Source organism: Onychostruthus taczanowskii, unplaced genomic scaffold (genome assembly GCF_017590055.1).
Source record: "Onychostruthus taczanowskii isolate IOZ18803 unplaced genomic scaffold, ASM1759005v1 scaffold90, whole genome shotgun sequence".
Lineage (NCBI taxonomy): Eukaryota > Metazoa > Chordata > Aves > Passeriformes > Passeridae > Onychostruthus > Onychostruthus taczanowskii.
Window position 1 is genome coordinate 3,100,300 of NW_024506994.1, and position 26,564 is coordinate 3,126,863.

The 26,564-nt window shown below is 43.1% G+C and overlaps 1 protein-coding gene across 1 annotated transcript in view; it reads left to right on the forward strand.

The window, feature by feature from the left end:
* Nucleotides 1-26,564, forward strand: part of PINX1 (PIN2 (TERF1) interacting telomerase inhibitor 1) — a 63,323-nt gene that overhangs the window by 11,891 nt on the left and 24,868 nt on the right. Inside the window, exons 5-6 of the mRNA XM_041426194.1 lie at nt 930-1,022; nt 3,726-3,802. Of these exons, the coding sequence (XP_041282128.1) occupies nt 930-1,022; nt 3,726-3,802 (170 nt within the window). The remainder of the gene's footprint in view (nt 1-929; nt 1,023-3,725; nt 3,803-26,564) is intronic.

Below are 26,564 nucleotides of genomic sequence, written 5' to 3' on the forward strand. Positions count from 1 at the left end.
ATCCCACAGGGAGTCAAAAAACACCTCACCATAGTAACCCTCTGTGGAGTTACAGAGCAGAGACTCCTGTGCTGCCTCTTTTCAGGACTAGTAAGGCAGTAATTAACTGTACAACAGGTTAGTTCTCTCTTTCTGGCAATGTTTTGTAAATTAACAGGTTCTGTGACTGCAAGGAGAACATTTGTACCTCCAAAATAACCTGCCACAGCAGAGGAACGTGATCTCTGTGCTGTTAAATAGTGAGCTTAATCCTTCACATGGCCTTAACCTGCTCACAGTCTCCCAAAGTACTGCTGAGTGACTCTGGGACTGAGCCAGCCCCAGAAACCATTCCCAGAGGACAGTTTAGATGCAGTCCCTCTTCTGGAAGCCTGGAAAATGAGATAATAGGGATGTGGCAATTTGTTCTAGCTGGCCTTAGGGACAGAAAAGCTTTGTCACCATTCAGTTTCCTTATGCAGATGTATCAGCTTATGTCCAAATAAAGGTATTTTGTGTAGGGTTAGAAATTAAAATCCTGTTGGGGTGGGGGGATTCCCCCCTTTTTCTTTCTGCTCAATCAGTATTTTATTTCCTACTATTTCTTACATCTTTCTCAGATTCTGGTGCTGGGGATACTCTATGAAAAACAGCACTGTTATTATTTTCTTACTACAGAGATGGGTTTGCCTTTGACCTGGAGTGCCTGTATCTGCCTTTTCAAATTACGTTGGAGTGGAAATAGGAGAGAAAGGGGATGGGGCAAAAAAAAAAAAATCAAGCATTGACATATTTCAGACAAAACTTAGCATGCTTTCTTCAGTAATACTTGATGATATTTTGTTGACTGGATTTTGAGAGAGAAAGTTAATTAAACTGATGTTTGAATTTGGTGCTTAAGTGCCTCTAACAGAACTGGACCCTCTTTGTTTCGGGTCTGGTTTTTTTAGATTTCTCAGTGAAAAAGCAGAAAAAGACATTCAGCCTCGAAGAAAAATCCAAATCTTCCAAGAAACGTGTCCATTATATGAAGTTTGCCAAAGGTAAGAGGAGTTTTGTTGTTTCATAAGCCCTGGCCAAGATTAGAACAAACCCTGCTCAAGGTGATCTGTTGCCTTGTGGAGTCTAAATTTGGCAAGTAAAACCTGGGTTTAGAAACACCCCCTGTGGCTACTTGCTTAAAGCTCTAATGTGCTGTTCCTCTTTATTTTGGGCAGTTTTGGGTGGCCTTGGGCTGCTGGTGATAGGAATAAAACAATTCCCTAGTGAAGGAACTGAATAAAGGAGCAGCAAATATTCTGAGTGGTTAGGGCATGGACAGGGATGGGGCCAGAAGGCAAAGGTGAGATGAGAGTGACTTGGGCATCTGCGTGGCACTAACCCATGCAATCCCCAGTAACCCCTGCTCAGAGATCATGTGGATGAGATCAGGGATCAGATTAAACCTTCATGAAGGAAGAGGAAAGCCCTCTTACATCGACCAGGTACTTTATGGCATAAATTAGGGCAGCCAGAAAAACTCTATCAAGAGCTTGTGGAGTTTAGTAATTTCTTTCTTTCTTAGAGTGATGACATTATTTCAGTCAGCCCAGGTTCTGGACCTTGACAGTTGTTCAGTCCTTTTTTCTTTTGCTCTGTTCCCCTTTCACACGGTGTGTGCCCATTTCAGGGCATGGATAGGATCAGTTTCCACTAATGGCTGATTTATTAAACTGAAAGCTCTGTGTAATGTTTTCTGACAGCAAATGCCTCTGCTAAAACAGAGCTAATTGATATCTGAATGGAGGCCAGATTTTCATATCAGGGTTTGGGATTTTTGGTGAAATAATTCGACCTTGAAGTCCGAGCTGTTAACATGAGCCTGCCACTTTATGACATTAAACAATTAAATTGGTTCAGGGCTTGCAAGTACAGAGGCCATGGCCTGTCTGAGCAAAGAGGATTTATTTTGATTTGGATTTAACCTTTTACTAAATATAGAGGAAAAAAGAAGTGTCTTTTGAGCATGTAAAACACAGCTCGAGGCTTTCATATTCACAATACTCCTGATTTGTTTGGTCACGTTTCCACAAGGCAGCCCCTCATTTGCTTGTACCCTCTGTGGCCTGACACAGGGAAATTGTCCTTTTTCAGTGAAAGAGGAAAAGTTATTTGAGAAAAGCTCGTGTTGTCATGGCCCTTGTTGTTGAAGTGCAGTCCTGCTTCCTTTCAGACTAAACAAGACAAGCTCACACAAAAGCGGGAGAAGGGAACAGCGACGGCACCAAACGCGGCTTCCGCTCCCGGAGCTGGTTTGGAGCCTCACTGCTGGAGGAACAGCCACCCCTGGATCTGGGAAATACACCCCAAGCTCAGATTAAATCAGCTGCTTTTCTAGTAGCTTCTCCCCTGTGAATCTGCAGGAGATGGGGGCTGTCAGCTGAGTTGGTTTTCTGTTAGAGGAAAAATGGGGGATATGTCCAGGAGGAGGCACGGAAAAGAAGCATATCCTAAAAACAGGAGCAGGTGGATTTTAGGTGTCACCTTCCAAGCCTTGGCCAAGAGAAAACTGAGAACAACCTCAGTGTCTTCCAGCTTGCTTGGACAAGGCCATTTTGAGGCAGTGCAATGAGGCAGCAGGAAGCTGGGGAACACTTGCTCCTCTAGGCTGATGTGTCTCTTTACCCTCCAGGGACAGTTAAGGATCCCAGGAAAAAGAAGATTTGGGATTTTTTTTTTGTTGGTTTGTTTTTTGGTTTTTTTTTTTTTTGTTTTTTTTTTTGGGTTTTTTTTTTTTTTTTTTTTTTTTGGTGGGGCTTTTTGTTGTTGTTTTTGTGGGTGGTTTTTTTTTTTGTGTGTGGTTTTTTTTTTTTGGGGGGGTTTTTTGTTGTTCTTTTTGTGGGTGTTTTTTTTTTGTGTGTGTTTTTTTGTTGTTGTTGTTGTTGTTTTTTTGGGCTTTTTTTGTTTTGGGTTTTTTTGGCCATTACAAGATTCATTTTGAGGTCACTGATTTTCAGGTGATTGAGACACCAGCAGAGTCTTAACAAGTTGACCTGTCTGAGTTAATTTTGTTTCTTTAACTTTTGCTGACCTTTTCCAAAAGAATTTTCTGACAGTCAGTGGACAACTCAACTCCTGCACTGTGGAATTGGTTAAACCTTTGCCTGTATCTCTGAATATCAAATCACACTCTCCTGCTTCCCTCTCCTTGCTCCATGTCTGATATCCAGCTCACCACACAACAATCAGATGGCAATAATGGCCCTCCTGGAAATCTTTGCTTCACCCTTGAAATGGTTTTGAGTTGGACTAACCCAGTGTGTGGCAGAAGTGGAGGTTTTGCTTTTCAAGAGCAACATCAGAAATCGGAGAAAAGTCCCCACTGAGTAAAAATTGATTTTTTTTTCATTGTGTGGAGGAGCTATAACTCCCTAATTCTGTCAGAAATAGGGAATCCTCGTGAGAATCCAAAGATCCCAATGCATACACACATTTCCTCTTGTGTACCTTCATTTAGTCACTTTAGCATAGAACCACAGCATGGTTTGGGTTTGAAAGGACCTTACAGTTCATCTAATTCCAGCCCCCTGCCATGGCAGGGACATCTTCCACTATCCCAGGTTACTCCAAGCCCCATCCAGCCTGGACCTCCTGATTTTTGTTTATCTCCAAGAGCAATTTCTCTCTGTCTGTGTGTCACACTGTTACCAAAATGCATCCTCAGATGTGAAGGTTTTGGGGTTTTTCCCTCTCTTTACCCCTTCCAGGAAAGGATCTCTCATCACGCACTGAACAGGACCTGTCCTGCATTTTTGGGAGAAGGCAGAAGAGTGCCAAGACCCAGGTAAACAAGAATCCTCTCATTTCTCTTGTTTCCTTGTTTATTATCCTTTGTAACAAAATATCCAAATGTCTTCTGCCAATTTGTTTTTTCTACTTGAAGTGCTGTGCTTGAACTGTGAAGAAATAAGGGTAAATTTAATTCCTGTTTTTGTGAATTGTCGTGATATAACTTCTTTGGAGATCAGGAACTCCAGTATTTTAATTTTTTGGTAGGAAATGTATATCACAAAGAAGAATTTGCTTGACCTGAAAGGTCACATCTTGGACTTGATGCTCTCAGAAGTCTTTTCCAACCTAAATGATTCTGTGAAAGATCCATGAATATCCAAAATAAAACTGGACATTCAGTAGCAACTGGGAAATCTCCAGAAACTGCCCTTGTTTTCACAAAAATTGCAAAAGGCTGACCAGCTGCAAAAGATTCAGAGGTGGCCTGAACAGTGATAAATATTTGATGAGAAGACCTTTCCCCTAAGTTTGGGTAATGAGATCCTGGTTTGGACCAGTTTTTATTTTATTTATGTGTTCATTAGCATTTTCACTTGCAGACGACAGACCAGCTCAATCAGTGGATAAAATAACTGTGACTTGACCAACATATCCAGAAAAATTCTTTGGAAAAAAATAACATCTGGAAAAGCACAAATGAATATATTGCAGGAATTGCCCAAGTTCTTGGAAATCTCTGGTTTTAAGGGAAAGATGGGGCTTGAAATGGAGTGGAAATTTCTGGAATACACTGCAGTGTGACGCCTTGCTCCTTGTGCCCTTGGAAATTGTTGTGGAACTTCACTGCAGGTCACTGGGAGCTGAAATAAGGATTTGGGAACTTCCAGTCTGTGAGAGCTGTTGGAGCTTGCACATCCTGTGGGTAAACTTGTACCAGGGAGCCCTGTTGTTTCTGATCACCTAAATATGCCCTGGATCTTCTCCTTGGCTTCCTTGCTGTCAGATGAGTGGGAAGCAGGACAAACTGGGATTTAAAGCTGCTCAGCATTGCTGGGGTTGAGGGAGCAGATTTTGCCTACTCATGAGTTGTCTCAAGTAGTTGGTATTGTTTTCCCTCTATGTTCTACATCTTTTGAAATTCACAGTTGGAAAGTTGCTTCTTCTGGGATTTTTTCCTGCAGAACATTTGCTCTTTTGTGGATAAACACTGGAAATGACACAGATTTTATGAAGGGTGTCTAAGTTTGTGCATGTTTTTGCCAATCCCTTGACAGATGCAGTGGTTGGCTGATGGCTGCTGTGCAGATTTCCTGAAATGGTTCAAACTCCTGGCAGAAAAGTCACAGACTGTTCCCTCCTAAGCACCCAAATTTCCTCATGCAAATCTAGGCAGGAGGGAACAGAATTTGGAGCTGCATTGTTGTCTTCTGGCTGCTACTGAGCAGCCACAGGGGGAGGAAGCCAGAGACAGCACAATTGCTTCCCCCAGCTCCCCCTTCTCCTTCTCTTCATGGATCAGAGGTCTGTGGAGTTTGCACAGAACAGAAGTGCATTGCTCAGGCCCTCCAGCTCTGAGCAGTTTCATTGCACTGCATCCATGAACTCTTATGATCCCTTTCCATCATGTTCTGGAGCCTGGTCCTTAAGGTGGCACAAAGGGAAGTGCCCTGTGAGGCTTTGCAGGAATTCCCTGTGTTTGCCTTTGGTTTGAAATCCCTGAGCTCTGGGCATTTCCGTGCTGTGGCACACAGCTCCCTGCAGGAGCAGGAAGGTGCTGCCATTCCCCTGGAACTGAGTTGTTCCTACATGGAGATGAGGTAGGAAGGGCTCTGGTGCCCAGCAGAGCTCTAGGTTTGCCTGCAGGTTGTGGTAGGCTCCAGTTCCCTTCAAATTTCAACTCCTACAACCCTGGGCTGCTTTCCTTGGTGACAAGATAAGGACTTCCATACTTCCACAGGAGCCAGAACTGCTTCTATCCATGAATCTGATTGCAGGTTCCCAGCTGTGGGTGCAATGGAGAGGATACATGGATGTACCCCTGTTGATTCTGGAAAAGCTGGAGCAGTGGCCACAGGAACCTCCTGGATTTAAAAAGACCAAGTGCTGGTGCTGCATCTGGACCAGGGCAACCCCTGGGATCAATCCAGTCTGGGGATGAAGGGATGGAGCAGCCCTGGGAGAAGGACTTGGGGATGCTGGTGGGTGAGAGCTGGACATGACCCAGCCCAGAAACTCCTGGAGCTGTTGAAGTGAGCCCAGAGGAGGCACCAGGAAGATCAGAGGGATGGAGCAGCTCTGCTGTGAGGAAAGGTTGAGGGAGCTGGGATTGTTCAGCCTGGAAAACAGAAGCTTTGGGGTGACTTAACTGTGGTCCTCCAGTACCTGAAAGGAGCTGCAAGAAAGATGGAGAGAGACTATTTACAAGGACCAGGAAGGGACAGGATGCAGGGAATGGCTTCAGACTTACAGAAGGCAGAGTTAGATGGGATACTGGGGAGAAATTCCTCCCTGGGAGGGTGGTGAGGCCCTGGCACAGGGTGCCCAGAGAAGCTCTGGCTGCCCCTGGATCCCTGGAAGCGTCCAAGCCCAGGCTGGATGGGGCTTGGAGCACCCTGGGGTAGTGGAATGTGTCCCCACCTGTGGCAGAGAGTGGATCTGGATGATCTCCAAGGTCCCTTCCAACCCAACCCATTCCATGATTTTATAGCTTGAAGTCCTGTCTCTGAGTCTCTTTCTAAGGTATCATCTCCCTCCTCTGTTCTCAGAGGTGCAGCTTGAGAAGCATTCAGCACACATTTGATGTGCACTGAATGACCCCAACAGAGCTAAAATTCCACTCTTGATCTTTTGACAAAGATTTTCAGCTTAATTCTTTTCCCCTTATTTCTATTTGTTTCAGTCTGGGATCAGAAAAAACTTGGGTGTAAGTTAATGGGAAGATGCAGGAGCTGCTTTTCACAGAATTGCTGGGACTGGAGGGGACCTGGAGTTCTCCAGAGGAGTCACCTGCTCAGAGCAGGGTCAGCTATGGCAATTTCCTCAGGAGTTTGTCCAGAGTTTTGATTATCAGCCTTCCCTAAAGCCTCCAGTTTAAACCCATGACAAAATTTCAGAGGGTGGATAAAAGAGATCACTTAAGGGGCAGAAGACATCATAGAATCATGGAGTTGTTAAAGCTGCAAAAGACCTTTACAATCCTCAATTCCAAGCCTGTTCACCGCTTTGCCATGTCTTCAGGTGCTATAGCCACGTGTTTCTTGAACACTTCCAGAGATGGTGACTCCTCCACTTCTGTGAGCAGCCTGTTCCAGTGCTAGACAACCCTTTCCATGAAGAAATTTTTTCCTAAATCCAATCTAAACCTCCCTGCTGTTGCAGTAGGTCTGGCTGGTTGGCTGGTGTCACACCAGCCAGAGGTTAGGAAAAGAGAAGAAAAAAGCAAAACACAGGGAATTCCATCTGTGCTTATGCTCCAAGGGGAATTAGTGGGAAAACTCAAGGCTCAGTGATGGTCTCTGGACCAGCAGGATAATCCTGGCTCTTCTGAATGCTCTGGTAATGGATCCTTTCTCTTGTTCCACACCAGCTTTACAGCAGTAAGTGGGGAATGTTGAAACTTGGATTATCTACCTTATCAAAGGAAGAGGGAGTTGGCCAGAGGACTGCAAAGATTGCAAAAGAGGGGAATTGCAAAGGATGTGGAAGGAAATGCTGTTTGCCCCTGAGGGTCAAAAGGAGTTTCTCTAGAAGTAATAAAACTACAATGCTGTTGTTTTGATGGTTCTGGTGTATGTGTTACTAATCAGAGGCAATTACAACTTTTAATTCTCCTGAATGTTCAACATAACAGTCTTTTTTTTTAAATTATTTTTGATAAATCGTGTGTCCAACTCAAACCTCCTTAATAAACTACACAGGGACCTTTGTTAAAACACAAAAAAAAAAAATACAAGTCAAAAAAACGAGGTGGGGAAGAAAACAATGGCTGAGCTTCAGAGTGGACCTAAATTGAAAACGTCTGCAGTTTTTCCCAGGGAGAGCAAGTGATCGAAAATATTGAATTGTAATTATGATGCTCTCTGGAGACCTGCAGTGAGGACCTGTTTTGCAGGCTAAGATCTGCCAGACTTGTTTTTTGCCACCACTTTTCCCTGTGATTTTCTCACTTGCTTAGGAACACTGGGAGCTGGGGAGACAGAAAAACAAATTCCATTAGTTCCTATCTGGTTGAACTTCCTGGAACCCCCACTATTTTTTTTGCTTCTCAGAATTTCCTTCCTCCATCCAGCTGTGTTTCCTGATGGAGCCTTATCACTGGAGAAAATGCTCCTGAGTGAAGCTGAGGATTTGGGAATGAGTTGCAGACGGTCCCAACTTGGTTGCTGAACAACATGATTCTGGCACTGATTTCACTCTGGGGGCTGGGGGAAGCAGCTCTGATTTGCTCAAACCCTGTTGGAGATGCATAAAAACTTGAGTGTTTTGCATCCATCTCACATGCATGGCTCAGACCATTCCATGAGTAATCTGCTTCCTCCAAGTTTGTGTAACTTGGATGTAAACCTGCGTAAGTTCCCTTAAGCCACCCAATCCAAGTAGCCCGAAAGTCTCAGGCTTGCAGTGATTTCTTCCTTGTTAGGCATTAGAAATGGAACTGTCCACCCCTGGTGCTTTTTCACTTTTTTTTTTTTTCTTTTTAAATCAGGAAATTGTCTTCTGACACATTTTGCAGAACTTCCTCAACTGATTTATATTTCCCAGCACTTATCACAAAAGCATGTTGGCTAATCTTAGGGGACATTGCTGAAAATCCATTAAAGTCTGGCTCTGCCATGGGCTCCCTGAAGTTATGGGTGAACTGATACCATTCCCTGCACCTCAACTTTCTCTCTGCAAAATACCAATCGTGATATTGGTGTTAGTGGGGTTTCACAATTGTAACTTTTAGGTAAGTTGCAAGTTTAATCTTAGGGGGTTTTTTTAATCTGTGACCAAATTTGTTGCAGGGTTAGGACATAAATTTATTTGCTGCTCCCTTTTTTGGCAATGCCAGGGAAGGGGAAAAAACCTGCAGAAGAGGAAAATGAGTTACAAATTAACACAGATTTTTTCACTGTTCTGCTTTGGAGACCACAGTTAGCATGAGGTATTTGGGACTGAGCAGCAGAACAGAAAAAAAAAAAAGACATCAAAAACCTGGAGAGAGTCCAAAAGGATTTAGTAAAATGGGAGACAGGGTTAGAGGGCATGTCCTAGAAGGAGAGAGTGGAGGAACTGGATACGTTCATCTCAGAAAAGAGGCAGAAAAAAGATGACCTCTCTGCCTATAAATACCTGGGGGTCATGAGGAGGGAGGAGTAGAGGAAGGGAAGGGACAGTAATCAGAGCAGGCAAAAGCCAGCAGTGGGACTGGGGGTGAGAACTTCAATTAGAAAAAGGAAGACTCACACTTACTCTTCAGCAGGCTTCCTCACCATGATGTCAGCAGGGCACTGGAGGAGTCTCCTGAGGGAAACCCCAGCTCCTCAGTGAGTGAAGCCAAGAAAAAAGATGAATTTAACACCTTTAGACCCGTTGGGATGGGCAGAGTTGGATCAGTTTAAGTAAAACAGCTCCCAGAAGCTGTTCTGTGAGCAGCTCCAGTACTGAAGTTGGATTCCTGTGGTTGTGTTGTGCTTGGATTCTGTGTGGCTAAAGGAGATGAGCTCGTGGTGGAATTCCTGTCCTTGTGCACGTGGAACTCTTGGCCTGCCCTGTTCAATCATGAAATATTTTGGAATCTTAATATCTTTTAAACCTCTGCTGCTTTGACCAGCACATTCTACTTGCTTCAGAATTTTAGTCCCAAGTGCTAGGACAAGGGGGAATAGTCTAGAGACAAGGCAGGGGAGGTTCAGATAAGATATGAGGATTGACCAGCACATTCTACTTGCTTCAGAATTTTAGTCCTAAGTGCTAGGACAAGGGGGAATAGTCTTGAGACAAGGCAGGGGAGGTTCAGATGAGATATGAGTTAAAAATGGTTCCCTGTGAGGGTAGGGAAGCCCTGTGAGGGTTGGGAGCCCAGAGAAGCTGTGGTTGCCCCATGATCGCTGGAAATGTCCAAGGCCAGGTTGGATGGGGCTTGGAGAAACCTGGGATAGTGGAAGGTGTCCCTGCCCATGGAAGATGATTTAAGGTCCCTTCCTGCACAAACCATTCTGGGATTATTATCAAGGGATTTTTACAGCTTCTGTAGTACTGCAGGAACTTTGGCCTCTCTAGTTCTGCTCTGCACCCACCATGGACTCTTAACAGCCAAAAGGGTCAAAAAGAAGAGAAAAAAACAACCCCAAACCGTATTCTGCCAGCAGTGAGCAGTGGCAAGGCATTTGCCCGTGCCTGAGGAGCAACCAGGACAGGCTGATGACACAAAGTGACAAGGAGGGCAACAGGACAGTACAGCTAAAGGGCGAAATCACAGAACCACAGAATGGTTTGGGTTGGATGGAACCTCAGAGCTCATCCAGTTCCAACCCCCTGCACAGGTGGTACAGGTAGAGCAAATCTGGCAGCACAGATCCTTGGAAAGTGAATCTAAAGCCCTGTTGCTTTGAGGTGGTAACTTACAACATCCTACACAGCAAATCAGAAAATTAATTAGGCTCAAGGTGTTAATTTGGGCCATATATTTTATATCTCTCCGTGCAGATGAGAGTGTTTCAGGAGCACCAGGAAGAATTTCTTTTACCCAGCATTCTGTCCTAGTTGTGCTTTTGATTAAAAAAAAAAGAGGAAGAGCAAAGTATTGATGTTTTGTTGCCTATTCTATAAGCACCTTGTTAATCAACTGGAGGATAAATTATTGCTGTCCAGATATCAGGAGAGAGGGAGAGGAGGAGATATCTCCCAATCTGGAAGTAAAGGTGCTTTTTCTTCCCCTCTTCATTGGAGAAGTCTTGCCTCCACATTTGTTCCTTGGGGGGGTTGTTAAGGAACAGAAACAAAACTGGGGGGAGCTCTTTTTGATTTATCTTCTCTCCTTCCCTTTTGGTCACTTCCAGAGGCTTAAAGAGCCAAGTTGGCTTTAATGTGTTACCATTAGAGACCAGGCATTAGCTGGAATAACCCATGCTGCCTCACAGTGAAAAATATCCCTTGATTGGCTAATTAATCAGTCAAAGGGGAATGACATGGCCCTCTGCTTGAGGGACTCTGCAGCACAGGTAAACAGGTCATTGATAAATGGTTTACCCACAAATTCATATATCAAGAAAACTTAGTCATTTTTTAACCACACTTGGTGTGAAAGCTGTGCTGCGTTTTTTGGAGGTGGATTTTTGCTGCCTTTGCTTTTTTTTGCATCGTGGAGGCTTTTAGGCTGTGGAAGATTGTAAGAGGAAAAGGCCAATCAGAACTTTGTCACGATTTGAGTACTTCTGGTTTTTTTTCTTTTTGGAAGAAAAAGAAACCTCAAGAATTTTTTTTTTCCCTCTCAAAAAGAGGAAATCATTGACATGGCTTTGTGTTGAGATGGAGTGGGTCTGAAATCAGGATGGCTCAGTTGCTTTTGTCATTTAAATATCCTGAGGTTGCTCAGTTGGTCATATCCAGTCCTAAGGCACTGCATGGACAAAAAAAAAATATATCCATAAATGGATCTAATTAAATAATTGGGGAAAATCTATGGTGTAAGAGGCAGGTCTGTGTTGGTAACAGGCTTTAACTGAACTGATTTCCTATTGGCTTTTGGCATTTCTGTGCTGGACCTTGTCATCTCTATATTTCATAACACCTTGTCCTGCAAAGGTGTTTCTCCAGTGGGATTTTTCACGGAGATTTAGAGAAAAAAAGGAGGGGAAAAAAAATAGAAGATTAAAAGTGGAGGAAGGAAATCCAGCTCTAAATTAAATTGCATAAAAATGTGATTTAGAAGCACTTTTATCCATGGGGTAAACAGGGTTAAAGCAGTGGAATCATGTGAGGGATCACAAAACAATGTTTGGCATAGCTGCTTAACTGGGTGCTAAACAAATCCTAATTGGTTATTTTTTTCTTGCAATTGTCTTTTTTTTTTTTCCTTTTTTTTTTTTTTTCTTTTTTTTAACTGTGTATTATGTGAAAGTAACACATCAGTACCTAAGAATATGGGTTTGGCTTCTAGGGAATAAACCTCACCTTACCTTTTGTCCTGTGTAATCCCTTCTTCCCAAGGAGCCATTGCCATGGGCCTGAGCTTTATAGACCAGCTTTGTTTTGTTTTCCTTTTAAACATATTTGTCTGATCAAACAGCTTTCCTTAAAAAAAAAATGAAAAAAAAAAATTGCAGTGCAGCAGTTCAAAACAAGGAAAAGTACCTTTTTTTGATCCTATCATAACAGGATTTGTGTATGGAAGTGTGAACTAAGCAGGTGGCTTCCTGTTGATTTTTAAGCCAGGTGGGCAAGTTCTTGATGATGAGCTGGTCTTCCCTCCCTGCCCTGCTTTCCCTGGGGCAGGAATTTGCTTATTCCTGTGTCTGGAGGAGTGGAATTTGGGCTGGCAACTTGTAGGGATAATGCTGCTGTGGGATTGAGAAGGAAACAGCAGCTTGGTCTCTCTCAGAAATCAGGGATTAGGATACATTTTAATACCTCCAAGGTGGCAGCTGGATCTGTTCATGCAGCCTCCAAGGGCTGGGTGTTCACAGCAATCTGATTTTTGCTGACTTAGTGTCATTAAAGGGTGTCTAACCTTCCTCCAAGGGTGTCTTCTGATTTTTGGCTCATCAAACTGGTTATGAAACTGCTGGTTGGTTCAGATGGGTTAAACAAACCAGAAGTTGGAGCAAAGGAAATGATTCAGCCTGAGAAAGTGCTTAAAATCTAAAGAAACAAGCTTTTCCACTTCCAATTCAGTACTTCAGCTTCTCTGCTGGATCGTTCTTTCTTCAGCTGTGAATATTTGCTTTTTAAACTCTCCAGTTAGGAGAAATGTCTCGTGCAGGAGAGTGACTTGGTGGTACCAAGTTCCCCACCAGTGTCCAAACTGGTTCTTTTTCTCTCTGAGCTCTCTCCAGCTCCCTGGCATGTTTGCAAACTTGGACATTTGAATTTAGTTTGGGCTTATTTGAGTTTTCCCAAGATTAAGACAAGGTTAAGAAATCCAGTGTCTGTTTCTCACTATATCTGCAGCCTACCTCTTCAAACCACCATCAATCCCAGCATGTTTCCTTTGAGCAATTTTAGTGTTGCCATAGAGAGAGGGACAAATGTGACAAAAGCACAGATTAATGTCATTAATTTGACCATCTGTTAATAACTGTGCATATCCCTCAGCTAAGGAAAGAGGAAGAGGATGATGGGGAAGACAAATCATGCAGGGGGACAGCTGGTGCCTTCTGTGCTCAGGTGGCTTCAGCATCAGCTTTGAAAGATTAGTCCCTTGTCAGGATCCTGGTGATGAGGACTTGCTGTTCTCCCTCGTGGAATACGTTGTGGGAAGGGTCTCAGATTTGGAGTTAAGGATGAATATTGTCCTGTTTTGATTTGTTGAGAGGAGAGAGAAGGGACTTGTGGACCTGTTAGAATGTTAAAATCATAAGGATGCTCCCAGGGCTGGAGCCAGGTTGGGAGAGCTGGGGGTGCTCACCTGGAGAGGAGAAGGATCCAGGGAGAGCTCAGAACCCCTTCCAGAGCCTAAAGGGGCCACCGGAGGGCTGGAGAGGGACTTGGGACAAGGGATGGAGGGACAGGACACAGGAAATGGCTTCCCACTGCCAGAGGGCAGGGAGAGATGGGATATTGGGAAGGAATTTTTGGCTGTGAGGATGGGGAGGCCCTGGCACAGGTTGCCCAGAGAAGCTGTGGCTGTCCCTGGATCCCTGGAAGTGTCCAAGGTCAGGCTGGAGCAACCTGGGATAGTGGAAGGTGTCCCTGCCCATAGCAGGGGGTGGCACTGGATGATTTAAGGTCCTTTCCCACCCATTCCATGATAACAACTGAAATCGGCCATAGAAAAGGCACCCAAGGGGAACCCAAGAGTTTTGCTGAGTTAGGCAGAGTTTGGATACTCTGCTGAACAGATTCCAAAATTTTCATGCACGCAGCAGGGTCTGAAGTCTTCCCTGCACTGGATTAAGGGATGTGATCCATCTGTGGCGTGTAATTTGTCCCTTCTCTCCTCGGGGACAGTTGGTTTTGCCCTCGGTTGTGCCCTTGGTTGGTTGAAGCACTGCAAACCCAGTGGGTGTGGAGAGGAGAGGCTGGAGGTTGGTCTGGCTTTGGAGCAGGAGGTGCTGCTGTCTGTGGTCGTTCATTCCTCAGAAATATTTGGTTGTAGCCTGGGATGGACCTCCAGAAGGTTCTGCCTCAGTAATCCTGGTGGAAAGTTCTGGAGTCTCTCAGGATCCAGAATTCCCAGGGTGGTTTGGTGGCCGCCTTGCAACTACCTCTGCTGGAGTTAAAAACCAGCATATGTTGGATAAACTTGCAGCTCCCACAAAAAGTCAGGATCAAAGATGATTTCACCACAGGTAGTAGAGTGGACAGAGGGTGAGAAGTGTGCCTGTCCACGGCATTCAATTTTTAATTTTTTAGTTACTGGGATTTATTTTAAACCTGCTCTGTTTCACCAGGAGCTGACTTTTTCCAAGTGCTGGGAAGTGTTTTTGACAGCAGATATCCAGCTCAGGAAAACAGCGATCCTGTGTCACCTGTGTGGTACAGGTTGTTTTTTAACAAATGAAGGGAAGATCAAAAATATTGCATGCCCTGAAATCCTGTTTTCCAGAATATTGAAGAATTTAAATGTCACTCAGTGCTTCAATACTTGAAAGAAAATTATTTATTCTCAATACTTTTTTACAAAGAAATATCTAAGCTTGAGAGCAGAAGAAAGTTTCTGTAGTACAAGGTAGTCAAAGGCTAATGCTAATTAGGAAATGTTTTCTAGTTCACAGAAAATACAATTTATTTTTCTTAAAATTTCTAAAAAATATATTTTAATTTCAAATTGCCAGCTTGTGTATTTTGCAATGAATATTTGCAGTTACAAAAATAGTAATTGCTACAAACATCTTGCTGTGGTCAAGTGCAAGCTTGAAGGTGCTTTTTTATTATTCATTAAGCCACTATATCTCATAAGGGAGTAAAAAAATCTTAGATGAGGAAAAAAATCAAGCAATTTTATTATTTTAGGAAACACTTTATTGATATATTTATTCTTTGATGTCTCATAATATGGATATGGTATTTACATTTAGTGGAGAAAAAGAGGAACAGTTCAAGTAAATAAGCAGAAGGTTTTTGTTGCTTCTCTCCAAATTTCGTCTACTGCTTAAACTCTTAAAAATATTGAAAAAGCACCAAACACTCCAAGTGCCTGGAAAAGTTCTCAGGTTTCGTGAAATATTTGCAAAGTCCTCTGGGTATCAGTGGATGTGGAATTTCTCTCCAACTACTAATGGATTAAACCGCTAAGAAATTTGATATGAAATATGTCAAAGACAATATCCCAAATTCTATATTGATGCATTTTGGGGGTGGCTGACTCTCCATGTCCCTGCTGTCACATCCAAGCAAAAGCTGTTCCTCCAACAATTCCCAAATTATTTTAGAGCTTCAGATCTTTATTGACTTGCCTGGTTCAGCTCATCCCAGTATTAGCTCCTTAGTCAGTTTCTAAACACCACATTTAGCCCAGTGGATTATTGAGTTTTCTAAATATCTCCTTTTTCTAATGACTCAGTGCAGTGATAGCACCAGTTCAAAACTCCAGTTGTTCCATGAAGACCACCCTAATATATAAATTATATAAATTATATAAACGTCCAGGTGCTGCTCAGCCCCAGTCTGGGGCAGTGATATAACAAAACATGTGACTGTCAAGTTATCCAGTTCTCAAATTGCTTCCACCTAAAAATGTTTCTCCTCCTGACTTAAAGAGGGAAGCGATTCAGCCTTGGCCAAAGTGACCTAAATTCAGCCTTTTAATATCTGTGTCTGTGCTGATGCTGGGAGCTTAAGCATTCATTTACATTTCATCTTAAGAGCAGGGAGAATGCTGGGCCAAGCTTTGAGGTGATGAGAGAAAATTGGGTAATCCTACACGTCAGCAAGTGGCTGGAAGGGGAAGTTTTTTGTTGGATCTTGCACACTGAGAAGGCACAATGTCCCTATTTTAACTTCTGCCTTGCTAGGCCTCCTATTAATCACTGCTTTTGAACTGCTCTCTCCCAGCCCCTCTGGATTTGGAGAATGAGATTTGTCTGTAGTGGATCCCAGGAATCTGGTTCAGGTGAGGTACAGCCAGATTCCCTTTCACCACCTATTGTGCAACCTTGGGTCAAGTTTGCATCCCAATTTCCCAACCATTAAACCCGGGGATGATTCACGTGGTATCAGCCTAATTTGTGTTGTGTGAAGTGCATTGAAATAGTGAGATGATAACTGAGAATTTTGAAGTGCAAAGTGTATCACCCAGGTTTCTCCCAGTGGTTATTTCTGGCAGAGCTGTTGGAAGTGTTCTGTGCTTCCCTGTTCACCTTTTGAACTTTACAGCCACGGCGCCCATAGTGTGGTTTTAAGACATTGCAACTTAATTAAACTTTCAGAGAGTCCTGGAGCGTGACTGTCTCCAGCTTTCCTGAAATCCCTTGCAGAAGCAGGGCTGTTTACATAAAATCTGGATGGGAGAGAGGTGCTGTGCTCCAGAGAGCATCCCCTGAGGGCACGGCTCAGGGTGGCGGTGTGTAACCCCGGAGATTTGTGGATCTTGGGAAGCTGAGGTCAGGCAAGAAGTGCAGGAGTATCTCACCTGCAAAAGTGTTTGTGTAAGTGGTCAAGAGGAGCAGCAGCCCTTGTTTTGACAGCCAGGACTTCATGTATCCCTTGTGCTGCTGATTCCCTGCCCTCCTCTCATTCCAGCAGTCTCCGTCCACCCAGGCTTTCCCACCTGGAGCGCTGCAGGCTCAGGGGATTTTTCCACAACTTCGGGGTCAGGTTTTTTTCCCTTTTTTTTTTAATAAGCCTGGTGTTTGTCAGTTACCAAATGGCAAAGGAATGCTGTGTGTAGCAACTGTGATGGATCTGGTCCAAAGGCAGGGAGCGTGGCCCGTTCCTTTTTCCGGCGTTGTCGTAGGGAAATGGGTGTCTCCAAGAGACGCCCAGCGGCTGAGCCCTCGCTCGGCAGCACCGCCGGCCTGGGGGTTCTGATCTGAGCACTTGCTCCTGGAAAACAGAGCTTTGTCACTCCTGGCAACTGGCTGTACAAAAACACTGATAACAATAAAGGGCTCCCTGCCCAGGCCAGGCTTGCTCTTGCTTTCTGGGAATCTTCCAGGGTAGAGGAGATGCTGCCCCTCTGCTTTAACTCACAGTGGGCTTTCAGAGGGCCCTTCTGCTCCCAAATTCTGTACCTCCACACACCTAAAGCCTTGCAGGGCTGTGGCAGATCCTTTTCCAATCACAGATTTTGAGTCTTGAGACTCCTTTCTTTCCTGTATCAGCAGAACAAAATGCCTTTCACCTTTACAGAGTGGCTGAAGGGATGGGAACTGTTCACACTCTCAGAGGAAGCTTGGGAAGTAGGAAAAGTTATCTCAAGTTCATGTCAGGCAACAAGAGATTAGAATTTTGCCATGACATCTGTAAAGCACTTTTGGTACTAATTTTCCAAGAAGTTTTTATGGTTGAAAGTTTTGGACTGAAAGCTGCAAAACTCTTTTGTGCTAATTAGTAACTGATTTTTCTGGAACCTGGATTGTCAGGCTGTCAGACTCTGTTTTCCTGGGTCTGAAGTCCTTGAAAGAAAAGATGAGATTGCACCCAAGGCAGGGGGGTTGTGGGGTTTGACACCACTTAAGGGCCCTGACAGAAAAATCACCTTCAGGGTGTCATGCAGGAGGCACCCACTTGGCTTCTTGTTTTGTCCTTCAGGATATCTTGTTTCTGTGGAGATTTGCTGATCCTGATTGATTCAAGGCAATATTCTCCAATTGTTTCAGAGTTAAGCTAAATGCCTAAAGGAGAGGGAGATTAATCCCAGCTGAGAGGTTAAATACAGTGATGTAACATCTAAGAAGCAGAGGAAGAGAAGAGCTTCAGTGAAGGGCCATTTAACCTGCTTAAGGTGTGAGCTGTGCATTTGAGGGTCACCTCTCTCCATTGGATATGAAGATTTGAGACTCCAGATGTAAAGCTTCCACTAAATATTAAATATTTGTTTTGAGCTTTAGGTACAAAGCTCTTGGTTTATAATCATATATTGCAAATATATAAAAGCTTTATATTATTTTCATTTCCACATAGATACTTAGCAAGGCAATATGCTTTTGACAGTTTCTGTCTTATATTTTTCATTGAGCAGAGTAGTTTGGGTTAGAAGGGACCTTAAAAATCGTATCATTCACACCCTCTGCCACAGCCAGGGGTTCACATTTTTGGTGTTCTAAAAGGATTCAGTCCCAGAACATGGCTAGGACCCCAAGGAACATCAGAAGGGATCACATACAGAAATTATTCTGTAGATTAATGCCACTTCCTAACTTATCCTTAGATAAATGATCTTTCTGTCACTTCTGATTGCTTTCCTTCCCAAGTTCTGCAAATAAAAATACTTTTCTGTAGCAGATACAAGCAGAAATGCTTTTTAAGGCAGAAGTTCTTATATGTCCAGGAATTTATAGGCACCTTTTTCCCCAGTGTGCAGCTCTAAATCGGTACCTGGCTCTTATTTAGGAGGGCATATTATTCACTTTTCTCCAATATTTGGGAAAGCAGGACATGCTGCTCATTTGAAAATCATACCAGCTCCTTTATCACTGCCAGTCACAGTCAGCAACACTGCATTCCCAGCTTGACACGAAGGAGGTTTGCCCTGAATAAATAGAGGAGATAAATGGTCTTTCTGTTCCTCAGAGGAATTTGGGCCACTTCTCAAAGTTGGTGCCAGGAGTACAGTAGCAGAGTGGCATGGTTAAAGTTAATTGCCCTCAGATTTTAGTTAAAAGTCTAACTAGCTTGTCAGCTTTGAATTTATATTTTCACAGTTCACTAGGGAGTGATAATAGGGAGGCTTTGATGTAGCTGCCTGTTTTTTGCTTTGTACTAAATGCTCCCAAGTTTAGTAAATAAACTTTTATTGAGAAGGGGGCAGGATTGACAGCTTAGAGCCAGCCAGGAGAATCACAGATATCCCCTCACCGAGGGGCAGAGGGGCAGCAGGACACTGGGGCTTCATGGCTGGAATGACAAAAGAGATTTTCAGGAGCACCGTGCTGAGCTCTCTAAGAAACAGCTCATCAGAGATTTGTTAATTAGGTGTCACTCGAGACTTGCTGAAACAGTGAAGCTTCGATGCACAAAGCACTACCTCATTAACTCTTTAATAGCCCTGGAATACACTTGCTAGTTCCCTCCACCAGGGAAAGTGAGGAATGCTGGATTAATCCCCTGGGGCTGCCCAAGGCTATCCTGTACAGCATTAGAGAGAAGAGAGATGAGAGACTGATTCAGAGCTTTTAACAGGAGAGTGTGGCATCTAAACCAAGAAAAGCCTCGCCAAATTACAGATGGTCATTCTGGCTTTAACTGGAACCAAAGTATCTTTTATTTTTTTATAATTTTACTTTATGATGATCCTTGCTCTATACTGTACCTCTGCCCTATAGCCAGCTGGGAGGGACCCAAGCTGTTCAGTCATCTTTCAAGTACAGAAGCAAAAAGGCACATTCAAAAGCATTCAAAGGCTTTGCTACACCTTATTCTAATATTATTATCTTATTCAAGATTACCTAATAATGTCACTCAGAGGGTGGTGAGGCCTTGGCACAAGTCACCCAGAGCACCTGTAGCTGCCCCATCCCTGGAAGTGTCCAAGGTTTGATGGGGCTTGGAAAAACCTGGGATAGTGGAATATGTCCCTGCCCATGGTATGGGGCTGGAACTGGATGATTTTTAAAGTCTCTTCCAACCAAACCATTCTGGGATTCTGTTATTGGTTAACTTTATAGTCACATTATTATTAGGGTTGGTACCTTCCAGGCAGCTGTTCTCTGGTTGAAGGGCAGATCAACTCCAAGAAACTGGAGTGCTCCCCCTAATTCTTGCTAAAATCATTCTTGAACAGTTTTTAATTTTAATACATTTTTAATCCTTTCTCGTTAAATGGGAAGGAATAACTTACTCTCCTAATTCACCTGGTGATGTGTGAACAAACCATTGAGCTCTTTGGAGGTGCAAGTGGTTTTCTTGGCTCTGGAGCCGGGGTGGATGAATTCCATTGCCAGGATCTTACTGCCATACAGACCTTGTCTCAGTGGGTTGCTGGTTTTTGTAGTCTTCTTTTGAGCTGCTCTTTTCACTGCAGGTGGTTCTGCAGAGCGAGCTGGCTGCATTTGGGCATGGAGATAAACTTGTGCCTTTGTGCCTGAGCTTACACAAGCACAGATCACCTGCTGGCCACCAGGAATGTGGTCTGATCTTGTTCTGGCTGACCCCAGTGAAAATGGGAACTTGCATTGCCAAAACTATTGAAGCATCCAGTGGCTCCAAGGAGTCCAACAGGCTGCAGACAGGTTTGAACCGTCTGAGTGGGAAGGGACTTTCTGTTTTGCAAGCCCTGCAATATTGATTTCAGCACTGCCTGGCTGGGGCAGAGGAAATGTCAGCTCCTGGAGGAATAGCTGGGACTCTAAAGGAAAACTTGGGGTTTGTCCACTCCGAAACCATAAGACTAAAAATGTTATTTCTTCAGAAAGTTCTTAAAGGAGTGTTTGATTAAAAGAATCCATTTGTAAGGCAAACAATGAAACAGTTACATGTAAAAAGTCATTATTGCTTTAACATAAAATCATGGATTCACAGTAAGGTTTGGGTTGGAAGGGACCTTAAGTTCATCCAGTTTCAACCCCTGCCATGGGCAGGGGCACCTTCCCCTATCCCAGGTTGCTCCAGGCCCCATCCAACCTGGCCTTGGATCTAAATTTCCTCCTAATTGGAAAATTACTAATTTTCAGTAAAGTGTATTTTGAAGTCAAAATTCTGGATTGTTTCACAGTTTCTGCCTGGTGTCATAACTACTGTATTTGAAAATTATTTGTTTGAGGGAGAGGATGTTGCTCTTGGGTTTTTATGGCAAATTTTTGAAAGACGTGTCTCTTATAAAAGTTTATTCCTTTGGGCTGTCTTGAAAATACTTGAATAAATACAATTCTGGAGTCCTGGAATGGTTTGGATTGCAGGGACCTTAAAGCTTCTCTAGTTCCACCCCTCTGCCATGGGCAGGGACACCTTCTGCTATCCCAGGTTGGTCAGTGCCTCATCAAGCTGAGGCCAATTAATAAAACCCATCAAAATGAATAAAATCCATCAAAATTTTGGGGGATTTTTCTTTCATAAGACGCATGAGGATCTCCTACAAAGAATGTTTAAGCCTCTGAGGATTCCAGTACTTGTATTTCCATTAGGTTGGAATTGCATGTTCCCCCAGAGACATTTTGGGCTGCCTGTGCTGGAGTTGGTTGAGTGGATCAGGCTGTCTCTCCTAGAGGCCTTTATACAATGCCCTTCTTGTACAGTCAGGAGTTTAAGGCTTATTTCATCAATTTTTCTCCTCTCTGTAATGTCACTTCTCCACATATTATACTGAACCTCATTCAAATGCCAATTTGTGTAAAAAAAAAGAAAAAACACCAAACAAAAAGTCCCCTAGAAATGCTGAATCTGAGCTTGATCCTGTAACTCGACTCTCTCCACCCCTACAATGAGATTATTTAGACAATCATAATTGTTAATTACATAATTATGTGCTGTTCATTTCTCTGGAAATGGCACTCACATCATGAACAGCTATTGAGTTCTTTGGGGTTTTTTTCATTTGGGGTGTGCCTTTGGTCTTTATTTACTACATGCAATTCAAATGCTGTTTGGAAGACAGGATTTGGAATATTCTTGCTGGGAATTTGGGAATATTCTTTCCATGTTGTTTACTGCAGTTTTGTCTTCATCCTTTCTGGTCTGAGGGTGGTATCAGGTGTTGTAAAAGACTGTTAGATGTTGAAGAACAAGTCAAAATTTGGAATTTGGGTGCAGCTGCCCCACAAGGCAATGTAGATATTTCCTGATTTTAGGTTTGCAGGTTGAGATGGCTGAGAACTCAGCTCTTTTTGTTTTCATATTGCCTCAAATGGTTGAGTTTGAGCCCAAATTCACACATCTGGAGCTGATAGATTTTCTGTTTCCACTACCAGTCTCTGGTGAGGTAACTGAAGTACTAAAGAAGAAACAGTTTCTGATGTCAGCCCTGCTGCTTTGCTTGTTCCTTTGTCATACCTGGGAATGCTTTTGTCATCCTTCCACATATTTCTGGATTAAATTAATAAGCATTATTTCAGGTGATATTCATGACAGCACAGTGGGAAGTTATTGTTTTGTTAGAGAAGCAGATTATACCTCAGGGAAATTTTCTAATCATATCACCTTCCATTTAGAAGGCTATTGCATATCTGACATGTCTGCAAAAAGAACAGACAAATTTGGATTTTTTTCCCACTATTGGACTCAATTTTTTTAATGTATTGACACTTCTGCCTTTTCTGGGAGGGGTTACAGTTTCTTAGATAAATAGAGTCAGCTGGCTCACAAGGGAAGGGATATAAATACCATACCGGGAACTCACTATCTGGAGTTGCTCTATTAATTCATGCCATCCATCTGGGATGCTGCTGATGGATGTCACCTTGTGAACAATGCAGGTGGGAAAATGGAGCATGAGAGCTTTCCAGACAGAGTTTCTTGTAAAAAAATACCAGGTGATATTTTCAGAGGCCTTTGGCTACCTGAGCATAAGTGATGTCCTTGTGTATAATACACACAAGCCTGGTGCTTGTCTGTGTGCCTGGAAGTGCTTGTGAGCCCAAATTCACAGCTTGTGCCTTGCTGGCATGTTTTATTAATCAGATCCCATTGATGGCACTCACTGGGAATTCCCTGTGAACACTTCAGAGTGTTCCATGCACAGATTTTGATTGCTTATACTTTCATCAGGCTGGAATTGTGTGTGTGTGTGTGTGTGTGTGTGTGTGTGTGATTCCCGGTGCGTTCCATGTGGTGGTGTGGCCTGAAGGCTTCTGGAGTCTGCAGAGTGCCTCATTTGGGATGGATAAAGGTGCACAGGTACAGAGGGATTCTGCCCCATTCAGGTGAGACCTCACCTGCTGAGCTGCCTCCAGCCCTGGGGCCCAGCACAGGAAGGACCTGGAGCTGCTGGAACAAGTCCAGAGGAGGCTCCAGGATGAGCAGAGGGATGGAGCAGCTCTGCTGTGGGAAAGGCTGAGGGAATTGGGCTTGGTCAGGAAAAGGGAAGGCTTCAGGGTCACCTAATTGCCCCTTCCAGTACCTGAAGGGAGGCTGCAGTAAAGATGGACAGAGACTTTGGACAATGGCATGGAGGGACAGTGTGGCATTCACATTCTCTGGGAAAATCCCTTTGCCCAGGATTTTTCACCTGGGAAGCTGAGAAGCTTCAGAGAAAAAGAAAAACAATATTATCTCGTTTGTTTCTCCTGTGTTTTGCTCCTTTGGAATGTGGCTGGAGATCGTTTATCCGACAGGTGATTGTTTCATTGGTTTTTGCTGTGAGTTGTTTTGACTCATTGGCCAAGCTGTGTCGGGACTCTGAAGAGAGTCATGAGTTTTCATTATTATCTTTGTAGCCTTCTGTAAGTATCCTTTCTGTATTCTTTAGTATAGTATGGTTTAGTATTCTTTAATATAATATAGTATCATAAAATAATAAATTATCCTTCTAAGAACATGGAGTCAGATTCATCATTCCTTCCTGCCACAGGGCACCCTTCAAATACAATAGGACAGGACACAGGGAATGCTTCCTACTAGCAGAGAATGGGGAAGAACATGGAGTCAGATTCATCATTCCTTCCTGCCACAGGGCACCCTTCAAATACAATAGGACAGGACACAGGGAATGGCTTCCTACTAGCAGAGAACGGGGATAGATGGGATATTGAGAAGGAATTCTTCCCTGTGAGGCTGGTGAGGGCCTGACACAGATAGCCCAGGCAAGGTGTGGCTGCCCCATCTCTTAAAATGTTCCAGGCCAGGCTGGATGAGGCTTGGAGCAACCTGGGGATAGTGAAAGGTGTCCCTGCCCATGGCAAAGGGGAACTGAATGGTTTTCAAGGTCCCTTCCAACCCAGTCCATTCTGGGATTCTGTGATTTGGAAGGCAGCACTTGGCTTGATGCACTTGGTTTACAGAGAGAAAAGCATCTGTGTGTGTTTGCTCAGTGGTTTCTTCACACTCTGGTTTCCGTGGTTGCAACCCAAACCTTTTTCCAATTTCCCACCTTCTCCACAACTTAAGTGTCCCAATCATTTCTGATGTTTTCATTTAATATTAAACATGTCACAGTGGCAATGTAGCTATCATACAGAGTTTAGACCTCGCTGAAATACCTCAAAATACCCATTTTTCTGGATGCACAAATTGCACTTGTTATTAGTGTGGAGTATTTTAAGAGTAGCAGCAGGAGGAATACCTGTGGGTCAGGTGAAAGTTTATTGTGGCAGGGTGTAAAAGCATCAGTGATGTGTCAGTATTATGAGATGTTTCTCTACTGTTTTATATTCCTGTGCCATACCTTCTCCTTTTTTCCAACTCTCCAGCCTGAGCTCTGCTTTTGGGATGGATCTGGGCAGAAAAGGACAGCTTTGTGTTTCTTGGAGAGCCATTAAATTCACTCCTGGAGAGGCAGGAGCTGTCCAGGCTTTCTCCCCTTCAGATACATGTTATCACACATTAACTTATCTTGATTAATTTAGCACCAGATATGGGAGCAGTTCCCTGGAGTTCTTGTGAAAATGAGAGGGACCTGCTATCTCCCCATCATCCTCCCTCGGCGTCAGAGTGTCTGTCTCTGGCATGACTGGGAGCCAAGGGAAATTGCTTGACATCACTTCAATTTCTGAATCTCTCGGCAGCGGGAGTTTGGCACTGGGAAGGTGAATTCCAAAGCCAGTTTTATCCATTGGATGGTACAGATCATGTTGACACACTTCCTGTGCTCCTTGTACTAAATCTTCCAGGAAGACTTCCCCAGGTGAAGTCGCAGCAGCTTGAAAAGTTGAGGATTTTCCTTTTTTTTTTCCCCTCTGTTTTTTTTTTGCCAGAGGTGGGCAGATGCCACCCTCCTCCCATCTAACCTCAGACTATTTCTGTGCATCAAATTTTGATTCTGGTCACTGTAAGATCCAGATGGTTCTCCCAGTCTGAGGTAAACCCTCTTCTGCGTAATACAAGCAAATTAATGAAATTTGGATAGAAAGTCACATTTCTAAGCCATGATTTCAGTATCATATCCAGGTAATAGGTCTGCATGTCTTCAAGACAGAATTTATTAAAACATGTCACTTTTGGCTCATTTTAGTTGATGGAAGCTTCCTTTAAAAAAAATAAAAAAAATTCAAATAGCCTAGTTTCTGCTGGGGAAGCTTTCTTCTGAATTGAGCATGAAATGCTTTTTTTTTAATTCAGAAAATCTGTTTCAGATGTGTTTCAGACTTTTGCTTTGATCAAGAAACAACTTGCCAATCAACCTATTGAAATTCACTTTTCCAAAGGACACCAAAAGAAAATTTAAAAAAAATGTTTTAGGAAGTTCATTTTGAGTTTTGTTTCTTCAGACACCACCTCAAAGCCACTTTACCAAACAGATTCCCCCTGAAAAGGCTGGTGTCTGTCTTTTTGTCCCTTTTTCTTTTTTTTTTTGGCTTTTCATTTTTGTTGTTCTTCGACAAGATTATCTCAGCAGTGTCAGAAAGGACCTGACTTACCCAAAACAGCAGCAGTTAACAAAATCCAGCCTCTGATCCGGGTTTTCCTCCCGAGACTCTGCTGAGTTTATTTTGCCATTCTTGAGAGGTGGTTGCTTTTCCAGTCAGCTCTGCCTTTGATATCCCAGCTAAGTAAAGCTGCTAAATTTGTCCTGGCTGTGTTTTCTTTTTGAGCATTTTCTGGACAAGTGTTTCAACTCTTCCTTTCCTGTCCTGTCTGATATCCAGGGATAAACACACCCAGACACACAAACACACACACACACATACATGCTGGTTTATCCTGAATCCTGGACTCAATGTTGCTTTCATGTGATTAGAGTCTTAAAATACTTCTTTCATTCCAGTTTGAAGGAATATTTGACATTTTTGATGCCATCACTATAATTCCTGTCTTGCCCAAAGAGCGTTTTATCATAATTTCCTTATTTTTGTATTATTGCAGGAGGTTTGAGTGGGGAAATTTTTCTTTATTGTGGTATAACTTAAATAGCAGAACGAAGTTGGAGAAGTGCTGAGCTCTCCTGATTTGCCTTTTGAATTCTTTACTCATTAGAAGAGTAACAAGCAGAGTAACAAGAGTAACATAAGTTTTGGTGTTCCATGTATACAGAAAAGTGTTTTTCATTTAATGGGGACACTATGTCATGTTTAAGGGTAAAAATGTATCAGCAACACAATTATTTTAAAAACAAAACTTTAGAAGCTTCTTTTAAGGAGGAGGAGGAGGAACAGGAACTTCTAAGAGGGAAGTTCTACTTTGCCTAAAATGCCAATAAATTGATTATTTCTTCATTGATCTCTGTTCATTTTGGGTCTCCACATGTTCTTCTGTATAGATACAGAGTAAACTCTTTCAGTCACCTGGAAAGTTAGTATATTTTAGGATCTTATGTGCTTTTAAAAATGAAACTGGACTGTTCTTTTAAACGTCTCCACAAACACCTTGTCCTGGAATAAACTGGTAGCAGAAGTAAATCCAGAATTTGGGAATCTTGAACT